Source organism: Caloenas nicobarica, chromosome Z (genome assembly GCF_036013445.1).
Source record: "Caloenas nicobarica isolate bCalNic1 chromosome Z, bCalNic1.hap1, whole genome shotgun sequence".
NCBI lineage: Eukaryota > Metazoa > Chordata > Aves > Columbiformes > Columbidae > Caloenas > Caloenas nicobarica.
In genome coordinates, this window is record NC_088284.1 from 98025721 (window position 1) to 98038841 (window position 13121).

The 13121-nt window shown below is 57.2% G+C and overlaps 2 protein-coding genes across 5 annotated transcripts in view; one reads left to right on the forward strand and one right to left on the reverse strand.

Annotated features, from left to right (window-relative positions):
- The window catches only part of SZT2 (SZT2 subunit of KICSTOR complex), a 57424-nt gene extending 48778 nt beyond the window's left edge, over positions 1 to 8646 (forward strand). For 2 of the 4 annotated variants that reach the window (XM_065655568.1, XM_065655569.1), the window contains exons 65-73: positions 117 to 191; positions 1271 to 1336; positions 2580 to 2793; positions 3073 to 3256; positions 3568 to 3690; positions 3952 to 4453; positions 4761 to 4877; positions 5289 to 5357; positions 7915 to 8646. In XM_065655568.1, the coding sequence (XP_065511640.1) occupies positions 117 to 191; positions 1271 to 1336; positions 2580 to 2793; positions 3073 to 3256; positions 3568 to 3690; positions 3952 to 4453; positions 4761 to 4877; positions 5289 to 5357; positions 7915 to 8058 (1494 nt within the window). In that variant the 3' untranslated portion in view covers positions 8059 to 8646. The remainder of the gene's footprint in view (positions 1 to 116; positions 192 to 1270; positions 1337 to 2579; positions 2794 to 3072; positions 3257 to 3567; positions 3691 to 3951; positions 4454 to 4760; positions 4878 to 5288; positions 5358 to 7914) is intronic. The other 2 variants (XM_065655570.1, XM_065655571.1) reach the window with 1 other exon arrangement.
- Positions 8647 to 9283: 637 nt separating this feature from the next.
- HYI (hydroxypyruvate isomerase (putative)) lies at positions 9284 to 12249 on the reverse strand. Its single transcript, XM_065656809.1, has 8 exons — positions 12054 to 12249; positions 11863 to 11974; positions 10647 to 10761; positions 10422 to 10500; positions 10192 to 10241; positions 9936 to 10005; positions 9609 to 9743; positions 9284 to 9402 (listed from the first exon to the last, which is right to left on the reverse strand). Exons 1-8 carry the CDS (start codon positions 12247 to 12249, stop codon positions 9314 to 9316), a joined length of 846 nt encoding a protein of 281 aa, XP_065512881.1. The 3' UTR covers positions 9284 to 9313.
- Positions 12250 to 13121: the final 872 nt, after the last annotated feature.

Genomic DNA, 13121 nt, shown 5'->3' on the forward strand with positions numbered 1-13121 from the left:
AGAAAATATGGAGCAAGAGTATCTGGGACCCAGCCCAGAGGGTGAAGCATGGAGGCTGTTCCTCTTCCCTGGAGAGGCTCAAGGCCTGTGCTGTGCTCATGTGCTGTCTCCTCCAGGGCTATTACTTCTGCGTGAAGCAGTACGCGCTGGAGTGCTCGCGGATCCCCATGGGCCAGTCTGTGAACTCCCAGGTAATGGCTTTGCAGGCGCAGCTTGTGCTCCTCAGGGTCAGGGGCTACTTTGGGGCAGGCAGTGATCTCTGGGGCAGGGTGGGCATTTCAGGTGCAGCAAGTTCTGGAGAGCTCTGCTCCCTCCTCCTGGAAAAGCAGAGCTGCACAGAGCCTGCTGCAGCCACATGCCCTCCGTGGCATGCTCCTGGAGCAGATCCGGAGTGCAGTGAAAGGGGGTGGGAGGTTTGGCAAAAGGGTGACTCTTGTCCTAGCTTCAGGAGCAAGATAGAGCAGGCTGGGGAGAAATAGGAGCAATTCTGGCAAAGGTTACTGCTCCAGAGAAAGTCAGTGCATGGAAAGCTAGAAGCTCTCTGCTTCCCTTTAAACAAGAGGGAAGGGGAATGGGAACAGGGATCTGTGAACATGATTTGCTACCCTTTGTCAGAGGAGATCACTTTTCACACCATGAGCCCTGGTTCTTGATACCTCTCTACCTTGCTCTGCAACACCATGGGGTTGCCTGCTCTCTTCTCTTTTGGTGTGTCAGGGTGTCTCCTGCCTGTCCCCAGAGCACTGGCTGGCTGCCTAGAGGCTGGCCAGCCCCAGCCTGTCTGAGGCAGGAGGTGTCCATGACCATACTGTCCTTTCCAAGGTGGCTCTATGGCAAGGCTGCATCTTATATATGCCAAGAGTGGCTCTCCTAAGCTTTGAGCCTGCCACAATTTCACCTGAGGATTTGCTGAGCTTTTCCTGGGAAGCCCGCATGTGCACAGGGCAGGGTTGCAGGCTGCAGCTGGCATTGCAGGGAATATCTGGGCTCTCTCTGGCTGATTTGGGAAAAGACTTTTCCTTGTTTCGCAGTGGGAGGGGATGGTCCTAGGAGCAGCAGGTGAGAAGTGTGGGGCTTCTTGCAGGGGCCTAGCCAGTCTTTCTGCATGCTGAGACTAGCCCAAAGTTCCTCCAGGCATCGCAGTTGTGGTCCTCTGCCCTTTCTCTCCTCTTATCCCATCCCAGGCCTGTGCAGGACAGGCTGGATGCAGGAGCAGGGATGGGCAGTGCCTTATCCCTCTTCCCACTGGCTGTGCATCTCTCTCCATCAGGGCACTCTTACAGCCAGAGCTCGCAGCAAGAGCTGCATGGGACCCAGCTCCGTCTCTGAGTCTGCGGTACGTCTTCTTCTCCCACTGCCACGCTGGGCACAGCAGAACCTGCCAGTGCAGGGCTGAACCTCCCACTGGCTCTGCTTCCACCCGCCTGCCCCAGCACCAGGACGTGCCTCTTGCCTCCTCTGCCCAGTGCTCTTCGTAACGCTATATGCCCTACTGGGCAGCCCACCTTGGGAGGAGGATAGGGTGGGCCCTGGGTGCTGGCATGGGGCAGCACCTTGTGTTTTTTGCTCTTCACCCTGTGTCTTTCCTGGGGCAGAGCTACAGGCTCTCCTCTGGGCTCGTCCTGGCTGTGTGGGTTGCCTTCTGGCTCATGGCAGCAGCAATGTGGGTGGTGCAGAGATCGAGGGCTGCCTGTTCTTGTGCCAATGCCTCCTGCCTGCTGGTTTTCCTGGCTTGCCCCCTTGTTAAACCAAGGGTTTATGTTGTGGGTCAGAGACCAGAAGCACATTAAAACTGTGGGCTTCTAACATGAGGGTAATGCTGAGGTCTTCACCAATGCTGTCCCCTGGCACAGAAGCTGCATCTGTGGTAGGGGCATGGCCAGGGGTGTGTGTGTGACAGCCAGTGCTGCCCTGCTAAAGGACCGGCACACTGAGCAGAGGCGATGGCCCTGTGCAGGATGGATCCTTTCCAGGCACAGCTCTGACCACCAGCCACTGCTGGATCTGCCTTCCCAGCAGCCATTCTGGGTCCTTGTTAGCTCCTGAGCACAGGGTTTTTGCAGCTGCTTTGTTGCCCATCTCTGGCTCAAATCAGTCCCCACAGGCCCCTGTGCTGCCTCCTGCTCTCAAGGGGCATCCAGGGAGTCAGTCTTTGCCTATAGATCCAGAACTGGCCGGGCCTCCAGCCCTGGTGTGTCCTGTACCTGCTCAGGGACTGGGCAGTGCAGAGCAGCACTCGCTGAAAGGAGGCCATGTCCTCCTTCACAGCCACGTCGCTTTCAGCTCAAGATGGGGCTGAACCTCATACCAAAAGGGAGGCAGTGCCCATTGGTCCCTACTGCTGCTGGAGACCAGGAGTGGGGTCAAGTGCGAAAGGAGCCACCGAGCTGTATCCCTCGGGGCGAGGCTTGCAGGTCTGCTATTTGCACTGTGCACACAGCTTCTCAGCTGCATTCTGCTCTGGTGTCGGGGCAGGAGGGGCTGCACTGGCTCTGCCATGCCTTGTTGTCAGCAGAGCCTTGCAAGAGGGTGTGAGGTGCTTGGTAACATTCCTGCCTTGACTTCTTATCCCTCCGCAGCTCTCCATGCTCTTCACAGAGGAGTGTGACAAGGTGCGGGACCTCATGCATGTGCATTCATTCAGCTACGATTTCCACTTGCGTATAGTCCACCAGTATCTGCTGGGTTCCCACATGACCCTCCGCCAGGGCTACCATCTCACCAGCTTCCTGGAGGATTTCATTGCCCACCACACAGACATCCCCAAATTTGGCCGCAACCATGTTTTCCAGGGTGAGTAGCTCAATGCGTCATCAGTCTGGGGTTGATCACCAGCCCATAACTTAGCAAAAGCTTCCCAAGTACTTTACAAATAAACCTGACCCTGGGAGTATCCAAGGACGTGGCAGGGGGAGGGTGACAGGAGAGGCCCAGCTCCAGGGAAGGCCTTGGTGCCCTGGTGTGGCAGGGAGGCGGGTTGCTCTAGAGCTCTGTCCCCCAGAGTGGTTTGTAGGACAGCAGGCAGGAGGCATTGAGGGGCTCCTATGATAGCAAGGTGTCCTCCTCCCGTAGGCACGCTGGCGCTCCCCACCAACATGATCACTGCGCACCAGCTGTACAACTACATCGCTGACCATGCCAACACCTACCACATGAAACCTTTGCGCATGGCCCGGCCAGCCATGGGCAGTGACAATAAGAAGGGTACACCAGGCACAGAGCAGAATGAATATGCACTGGTCTCTATTTGGAACAGGTGAGTGCATCTGCAGCAAGTTCCTGGAGCTGCCGGAGATCAGTAGGTCCCCCTCAGTCCTGGGACACTGCCCTAAGGTGCCAGCAGAGCTGACTCAGTCCTACATGGTGCCAGGCAGCAGTTCTGCCCAGCTTTTCTGAGATGGCCAAGAGGGTTGCTGTGCAAGTGTGCACATGCATTTTCATTTGCCATAACACTTCTGAGGAGTCCTGCTGTGTTGAATTCCCCATGCCCAATAGTTTTGTTGTGACCGAGAGCTCTGGGGAGAACAAAGTGAGGTCCCCTTCACACTGATGTGCTTTTGCTCCCAGCTCGGGCTCCTACAAGGACTCTGAAGGTCTGCGTCATCATGATGACTTCGATGTGTCCCTCCTGGTGTGTCACAGTGCAGCACCATTCGAAGAGCAGAGCGAGGCAGAGAGACGCATGCTCCGGTGAGCACTGGGGCCCCAGAGACGTGACACCAAAGCTTCCTGGCTGGGGAGGAGGGACTGGGTCTCTCTGGGATGTCACAAGCAGGTTTGGTGCTATCTGGGCAGGATCCTTACTGGGGACTGGGCAGTGTGGTATCTGTCCTTGTCTGGGCAGAGAAGCAGCCTTACTGTCAGGGACAGAGAGACCCGTGATTCATTTGCAGCGCCTCTGAGAAGAGAGAAGCCCTTCACCAAGTCACAAGTCGGTTTTTTTTGTCTCAGCTTGCGTTTCTACGTCATCATGACGAGCCAGCGGGAGCTCTTTCCCCGGCTCACGGCCGATATGCGACGCTTCAAGAAGTTGCCACGCCTGCAGCGGGAAGTGCTGGAGCCTGTGGTGGGCCGGGCAGCGTGGGAGGCAGCAGAGCCAGAGACGAGCCTGGGGCGGCAGCAGCCAGCAGAGCGGGAGCTGTGGCAGGACGTGGAGGACAGCAGCGAGTTCTACGCAGGGGGCACACAAGTCAAACTGGGGCCTGGGCTCTTCTACACCTCACCACTGTTCCCCTTGTTGGCCTCTGAGGTGGCCTCAGCCCAAAAGCAGCTCAGCAGCATGGTGCAGCTGGCCAAGTGCCACTGCCGCAGGGACAACCTCTGGAAGCGCCTCTTCCTTCTGGAGCCTCTGGCTTCTGACAAGTTGAAGCTGGGCAAGCTCTCGCTGGTGGAGCTGGAGGAGCTTCTTGATGCCGTGCATGGGAAATCCATTGCTGATGTCGACCCCCAGCTGGTGAGAAGTCATGGTGCACAGCAGTCCTGTCCTGCTCTGGGGAGGGAGTAGGGGGGCAGGTGAAGGGTCTGCAGGGCACATCTCTTCCTGCTTGGTGGGAGGATAGACCAGGAACATGTTTCCTGGCTGGCACGGGAAGGGGAGTCTGTGTGAACCCATCTGTGGATAGTGAATGGCATTAGGTCAGCATGCCCCAGCAGGCTGTGAGGGATACATTTGATTTGGGGTCTGAAGGCTGCTGTAGCATTATGGTTGCTGGTGCCATTGCCAGAGGGAGGCTGAAATCAGCCTTTTTCCATGCCTGCAGGGATGCTTCCTCACAATGACCGTCTCCTGGTACCAGAGCCTCATCAAAGTGCTGTTGAGCCGCTTTCCTCAGAGCTGTCGGCATTTCCACAACGCTGAAACTGGCACCCAGTACCTGGTAAGACAGCCCGCCGCCCACCTGCAGCCTCTCCCCTGTCCAAGGCCCCTGCCTGATGTGGCTTCTCACAGTGTGAGCCTGGTGTGTGCTGTCAGGACAATGTGGGTGCTGTCACGATGCTGCTCTCCACTCTGCTACTGGTGCACTGTGAGGTGTGTGCTGCTGCAGCACAGTGGTGTCTGTGTGCCTGCCCCCAGGCAGGCAGGACACTCTTCACACTGAGAACCTCAGGCCACGTAGAGCCGCACGGTTTGGCAGTGTCACCTGTGAGCCTGGCAGACTCGTACCTTCACAGCTCTGTCATGCCACTTGTCCTGCACGTCAGTGTGTCCCTGGGTGGGTGTTGTTCATATCCCTGTCCTGAGGTTTGTGCTGTCTCCTTTGCAATGTGTGCTGTGGCTCTCTTGACAGGTTGTGCTCAACCAGAAGTTCACTGATTGCTTCGTTCTTGTGTTTCTTGATTCTCATTCGGGAAAGACGGTAAGAACTTGAGAACATTCAAGCAGCTATATTGGCTCAGGCCCCAAGTCTGTCTAGATTCATGCAGCAGTTGCCAAAGGCAGGTGCACGTGGGTAGAATAAGAGCAATTCAAGTAACTTGTTAACAGCTCCCAATTAGTGTCCCAACATCTGACAAACTGTGGCACAGGCCTGTCCTGAGCTAGAGGTGGCCTTTGCATTTGTTTAATAGCCCCCTGCAGCTTTATTTCCTTTGGTTAATTTGTGGCATCCTCGATTTCCCGTGTCTTGCCGCTCCATGATGCAATTGCAATCTAACTGAAGAGCTACTTTCCTTAGCTTGTTTTTTAACCTCCACCTGCTTTTTTCGTATGGTGGCCGTTTGTGCTTGTATTGGAAAATGGTGAGTGGTTGATCCCCTTTTCCTTCCCAGGGTTGCTTTTGGATCATGTTGTCAGCTGTCTGTCTGTCCAGGCTAAAAAGTCCTTCTGTATTCAGTCGAAAGCCAGATGACACTGGGTCTGGCTGGGAGGGGTCACCAGTTCAGGCTGCTCCTGCCTGGGCAGAAAGGATGGGGACCTGCACTGCAACGGTTCCAGCAAACCTGTGTGGGCCTTGGCTTTCATCAGACTTGAGGGCAAAAATACTCTGCTTGGAGCTGGGCTTGCAGGCAGGGTGTAGGATAGGTCACAGGGAATGCAGCTTCGTGGAAGAGCAGGGGCTCTGCAAGACTGTTCAGTCTACGGTGAGGCTTTTGCAGAGACTGCAGCATCTCTGATGCCCTTGTGAATAAATCATAATCCATCTTAAAAGCAGGTAGAGGAGGCAGAAGAGGTGATGCCTGCTGGAAGGTTGCTCAGTGCCTCCTGCCACCTGATGATGCAGAGCGCTTCCCCTTATGTGCTGGAATTTTTGTCACAGCCAGTTCTATCCTCATCATGCCAGTGGTAGCTCAGAGCTGAAACCGCTCTTCACTGTGCAGGTACCTGCTTCCTCCCTGCTCCCCCAGATTCACCTCCGCATCTGAAGGTGGAATTTTGGCTAACTCTTGTGTTGCTGTGTTAAGCAAGCTGAGTTCTTAAGCCCACCTTCCCTTCTTCAATGGCTTCAGTGTCATTCAGAGGGCTTCAGAGCTCGGGTCAGCCTTTGTCAATACAGGTGTCCAGGACTGCACCCAGTATTCCTGAGAAGTCTCAGCAGAGCCTTCTGCAATTGTGCTAAGGCTTTTCTGTCCCAGTGCAGTGCTTTTGGTACAGCCTAGGGTGATATTTGCTTTTTCCTGGTCATGTCACTGGTCATAGGGTCACCTTGTGGTCATTGATACAATACAGGCAGATGTTCCATCTCTCCCAATGACTCCCATCTTTTAACAGAAATCCTTTGTGTTCCTCACCCTGTATTTCGCACTTAGTATTCATTCCATTCCTGTGGCCTCTCAAAAGTCTGTAGGGCTTTTTTTTGCATTATCCAAATCCTTTTTTTTTTATTAGTGCCTCAAATTTTATCAGCGTGCTCCTCATCTTTGTGCCAGACTCATTAAAGTACTAGGTAACGTGAGTCCCAAAACCTGTCCTGGAGGACTCTGTTTGTAACCTCTTCCCAGCCTGCTACTTCCCCTTTCAGCACAACCATCTTTGCCTCATAATTTTTGCGTTAATTCCTATCTTTTCAGCTTACCTAAATTTCCCATGTGGCACTACATCAAATCCTTCCTGAAGCTCAGATAAGATATACCATGGTTCCTTTTTCTAGACATATTACCTTATCAAAGAGAACTCCAGAGTTAGCACATCACTTGGGTAATACTGAGCTGCATTTTCTGTGTGGTTTTTTTTCTCTCTGAGCCTGCTCTAAAGCCTTCCATGCTGCTGGAGTTAGGCTCACAAATCACTTTCTTTTACCTCTTAAATGGTGGTGGTGCCTTTGCTGGTTTGCAGTTAACACGGCTGTTCTCATGGCTTTACAAGTTTGTTAGGAGACCCTGGCTACTAGATATGCTGCATTTCAGCTCTGGAGAAATCCAGTCCCTGTGTCTTGCCTCCATGATGCTGATCCGAGTGCACTGAGTTGCTCATATTTTTCTTCTGCTTCAGCTCATGTAACCTTTTCTTCTGAACCCTGTTCTCTGCTCCCCCTCTGCCATTGCCCTGCCTTGTCAGTACAGTCACTAATGAGAATGAAGCAGCCAGCATTTATTTTTAGGATTGCAGTTATTACATTTAATCTCCTCCCCTTCCCCATTTGTTGCACTCCTACTCTTTGCCTTGAAGAAGAATTTTCCCTCTAATTTCCTTGGAAGCCCCTATTACTGTGGAGGCAGTAGGATCCCCTCCTCTCCCGAGGCTGCTGCTAGGGTTGGTATAACTGCAGATGCATGGGGGCTGGGACAGAGTGAGTGGGCAAGTCATTGCACCTAATTTCCACCAGGAAAACTGGGAGGAGGCTCAAACATGCTCTGTCACAGGAGGAGGTACTTAGCTTAGTGCCATTGGCATTTTGGGGCTTGTCACAGTATCTGGGCCAGGGACTGCACAGCACTTGTCTGAATACTGTTCCCTGACATCCTCCTTCTCCACAGAGCCTCACCGTGGTTTTCCGGGAGCCGTTCCCAGTGCAGCCGCAGAACAGCGAGAGCCCTCTGCCGCAGCTTGTGTCCACGTACCACCACCTGGAGTCAGTCATCAACACAGCCTGCTTCAACCTCTGGACAGGCCTGCTGTAGCACTGGCACAGTGTCCTGGAGCAACACGTGTACTGGACCTCTCGGCGCAGCTGTGCCGTGGGTGACGATGGGGAAGAGCAGGTCTCTGTGGCGGACCTGTGCTCCGGCGCTGCAGGCAGGGCTGCTACTGGCTCGTGTGGGTACTTGCCTGAGGAGCCTGGGGATGGATGTGCACCTCCATCGTTTGCTGGCTGGTGTGGCCCTCAGTGGACTGTTTGCGGTGGGTTTGATACTGAATGACCTTGAACCAAACCGCAAGGGCAGCAGCCTGGCTGCTGTGATTTGGCTGAAGCAGAGCGTGTCTCAGGGACGTGGCTTTGGCATCTGCAGGTGAGCTCTGCCTGCCGGGAAGGCATGGAGGAGCGCACACAGCACGTCTTCTGCACATGGCAGCACCGCACAGCGCTCTGGCTTTAGGCAGAAAGACTCCTGCAGTTGAGGGCTCTGGGCAGTGAGTCTGCCCACATCTGGCCCTTTGATCTCATCAAGAGAGCACTGAATTGGATGGGAAGGGTGAACTGGACCAGGGGAAGGTTTAATGGAGATGTACATTAAAGCCATTGATGTATCTGTGAAATAAACTGAACCAGATCCCCACTCATGTGCCAGAGGTTAGGATATGGAAAGCCTCCCGCAGAGGATGCAGAGGCAACCCTGGCTGCAGCGCTCGATGGGTTTGCACCAGTCTTGCACTTGCGCCAGAGCAGGAGCAGCTGGGCAGTCAGCCCCACATGTCTGTGGGCAGCCAGTCCCCAGCCTGTTGTCTTGGTTTGGGCAGCCTGCGTGGGGGCTGCTGGCTTCACTTTCTTTATGGGTTGCAGGGTCAGGGCTAGGCACCAGCAGCAGCCTTGAGAACTGCAGGACCTGGAAGCCCAGAGCCCTCTTCACACAACTCCAGTCACCAGCTGGAGCTGGACTGGGAAAACTCACACTTTTCCCAAAGAGTGAATGCTCTGCATTCCCTCCTAGCAGAGGAGGCTGGAAACCTCTCCCTGGACACACCTGCAGCCTGGAGGTGAAGGTGCTCCTGTGTACCTCAAGTCACCTACAGTGGTGCCCAAACCACCCCTAAATATGACGTGCTACAGATGGTGCTTGAGTAGATGAGGGTCCAACTGTGTGGGCTGGCCCAGCAGGGCCTGGGAAAGGGCAGTAGGACATAGATGCTCCTAATTTTGCCTCAGGCCACAGAGCAGACAGACACACTTCTCTGTTAAGCCATTGCTTTGATTTTTATTCCAGTGCTTTCCTTGCTTTACTCTGCTGCCTTGCTGGTCCTACCGTGCTGCAGGCCTCGGCTTTCCCAGTAGGAACGCAGCCAGCCCAGACCTTCCAGCGTGTCTCCTGCAGTGACAGACGAGGTCTGCTGCTGGCACCCCCAGGCAAGCTGGAGCAGCTGCCGTTCTGGGCAGGGCTCTCATCCCCAGGTAAGGACCCCAATGTCCACTGCCTGCCAGCCCCAGGACACGCCTGCCCTTGCACAGTCCCCGGCCAACTGGTCCATGCTGGGACCTGCCAGTGGAGCTCAGACCGCCCACAGGCCCGCTCACCTTTTGGAGCATACTCGCAACCCACATAGCCAGTGTAGCCAAGGGACTCCAGGAGCTCGAAGAGGTAGGGGAAGTTCAGCTCCCCAGGGCTGTTGGGCTCATGCCGCCCTGGCACTTGTGCAATCTGGATGTGACCTAGGGAGGGGACAGGAGAAGACCTGCCGAAGGCAGCCCTGCCTGCAGCCTTCTTGAGGCATGAGCCAGGTAACCCAAGGGCAGCCCCACAACCCTAGCCAGCCACAACAGAGCGTGGGGCAGTTGGGCCCCATCTCAAAGCTACTCCTGCCCCACGGCCACGGAGGAGCTGGTTTGGGTGCAGGGCTTTACCAATGAGTGGGAAGTATGTCTCCAGGTTGCGTGACAAATTCCCGTCCATGATCTGGCAGTGAAAGAGGTCCTGTGGGAGAGAGAGGAGATGGACGGTACAGCTGTTCAGCAGCGAGCAGCCAAGGATGGCTGTGCTACAGTCCCTGTCCTTCCCCAGGAGGGGATAACAAGCCCTCAGCCCCTAGGACTCCCCTGTGGGCCTGTGCAAGGTTTCCTGATGGAGGGTGGACCCTGGAGATCTTCAATGCTGACTCACCAGCTGCAGCTTCAGGTTGGGTTGTCCCACCTTCTCCAGGATAGCGGCAGCTACGGGTGCAAGAAATGAGAGACCATCACCCCCAGGCTGGAAGCTTCATGGTGAAGCCCCGAGAACCCTCTTCACCAACTGTGCTCCCTGCAGGTGAGGCAACCTCCTGCCTTTCAGACTTTGGAAATCCTCTTCCTTCCTCTCTTGAAGGAGACTTTGGGGAGAGATGTCTGCCTTACCTTGGTGTGGGGTGTTCAGAAAGTAGCGAGGGTCAGTGATGCGGTTGTTAATAGGCTCCACCAGTCCAATCATCTCTTCCTGTAACACAGTAATGTCACCCTGTGGAGCATCCTGTCACCTCTGCAGCAGGGAGCACTCCTTCCCCATGCGAGGCTCGTGGGGGATTTTCCGTCTTTGGTATCCTAAGAGCTGCACCCACAGAGGAGGGCCTGTTCCCCACTTACCTGGGCCAGGAGGTCAGCAGCATATCTGAGATTCTCAATGAAGGTGGTTTCCATCTCGCCTGCCACTGCTTCCCGGTCTGTACCCAGGGGAACCCGCCCAGCTATCAGGTGGATCCTACAGACACAGAGAGAGCAGGAGCAGGCAGCAGCTCCAGCTGGATGGATCTAATAAACCTTCCTCTGCTGATGGAAAATGGGGCCAGGCTCGGGGAGCAGACCCAGAAAGGTTAAGAGGAGCCATCTCCCTTCCAGGAGGCACAACAGGCACCATACCACCACAGTACACAGAGGAACATCTTTGCAGACCTCGATTCTTGCTTCTCTTGGCATCTCAGCTCATTCACCCTGAGGCTGGAGCTTTCTTGGGGTCTCATTCCTGAGGCTGCCCTGAGGCCAGCAAGATGGGCAGCAGGCACGGCGCTGCCTCTGCCAGGGACAGGCTGGACGTCTTGTCTCACTGCTTGCTGACTTAGGGCAGAGTGGGGACAGGGGCCAGTGCTGGGCTGTGCCAGGCTACGTGTAGAGCACATTGGCCAGGCTACCAGCTGGGGAAGGCAGATAGGGAAAACAAAAACCTTTTCAGTCTGCCCATTACCCACAAGTGCAAACGGGTTTGGGCAACTGCTGGCTGGCCTGGCCCATGCCCACATGGGGCTTTGGACTGTGGTTTTAAGGGAAAGAATGATGCAAACTAAATGGAATAAAAGGGCCACGTTGGTTTTCTGGAGGGGATTGTGCCAGGCTCATTGCATCTCTTACAACATCTCTGCTGTGCTGGAGTCAGTGCGGACTTCAACAAAGCAGCCGTTGTGGTGTCCTGGAGGAAATGATTGGTACAGCTGGAGAGGAAAAGCTGAGGATTATCAATGGGGGTCTGTTGTGTGGAGGTGCAGACAGGAGCCTCCATGGCAAAGGGCAGGGTTGGGCAAGGGTGCCTGGCAGCTCTGGGCCAGCTCCCAGCAAGCACACCCAGCCATGGCCCCCCAGGCAGCGTCTGCAACGAACCGAGCTGGGGGACGCTGCCCCGGCGAGGCTCCGGGACCCGGCGGGCACAGCGCTGCAAAGGCGAGCCGGGCACAGCGCTGCAAAGGCGAGCCGGGCACAGCGCTGCAAAGGCGAGCCGGGCACAGCGCTGCAAAGGCGAGCCGTGCCCGGCGGCGGAGCGGGACGGCGGCGCTGCTGCCGCCGCGGGCCGGGGGTCGTGCCTCGCACCTACCTGGGGCAGCCCACCGCCCTGGCGTACTGCACCGCCGCGGCCAGGCCCCGGCGGAAGGCGTCCTGCCGCCCCGGCACGGCCGCCAGCCCCATCTCGCCCTTCTCCGGGTCCCCTAGGAGAGAGCGGCAGGGTCAGCGGCACCGGGCACCCCCGCGCCCCCACCCACGCACCCGGGCAGGACGCGGCGGTACCGGGAGGGGTGTTGAGGAGGACGATCCGCACCCCCGCCCGCTCCGCCGCGGCCCGCAGCGCCTGGGCCGGGCAGCCCGCGGGCCAGGCTGCCTCCGCCGCCCCGAACCCGGCGGCCGCCGCCGCCTCCAGCCGCGCCGGCAGCGCCGGGAGCTCCGGGAACAGCCAGGACACGTTGGCGGCGAAGCGCAGCGACATGGCGGGCGGCGGGGCGGGGCCGGGTGGCGGGGGCGGGGCCGGGCGGGGTAGGGGCGGGGCTATGCGGAGTAGGGGCGGGGTCGGGCTGGGCTATGCGGGGTAGGGGTGGGGCGGGGCGGAGGCGGGGCTATGCGGAGTAGGGGCGGGGCTATGCGGGGTAGGGGCGGGGTCATGCTGGGTAGGGGCGGGGCTATGCGGGGTAGGGGCGGGGTCAGGCTGGGTAGGGGCGGGGCTATGCGCGGTAGGGGCGGGGTCAGGCTGGGTAGGGGCGGGGCTATGCGCGGTAGGGGCGGGGTCATGCTGGGTAGGGGCGGGGCTATGAAGGGTAGGGGCGGGCCCGAAGCGCAGCCCGGCTGGTCCGTCCCGCGTGGTCAGCGGCGCTGTGGGCAGCGGGACACACCCGTGGGGCTGCTGGGGGGTGCCCACCAGCTGGGGCAGCGCTGGAGCGCAGCCTCTCTCCAGCAGCTGGCGCCTCCAACGCCTGCAGCACTCTGCCCTGCAAGCGTGTGATGCGGTGACAGCTCCAGCATGTGCCCACGGCCACATCAGTGGGCAGTGCCACGGGGCCTGTGTGGGTCGGTGGCCCCACGCTGCACGCCAGCAGGCAGAGCTGGCCCCGCGCTGCCTGCAACACCATCAGAGGGGCTGGGGACAGGGGTGCGCCGGGGCAGCCATTGCGCGAGGTGGCTGGTGTTCTCCCTGGGAAAGGTGTTTTGCCAGGTGTTGGCCTGACATACACACCGCGCTGTGTTAATTGGTTTCCTGGGGAGCTTGTCTCTAACAGTGTCTCATTATGCAAGAAATGCTTTCTCTTTTGTCCCACGTTCTGCATATTTTACCATAAAATGTTCACCTCCACTTCTGCAGAGCTT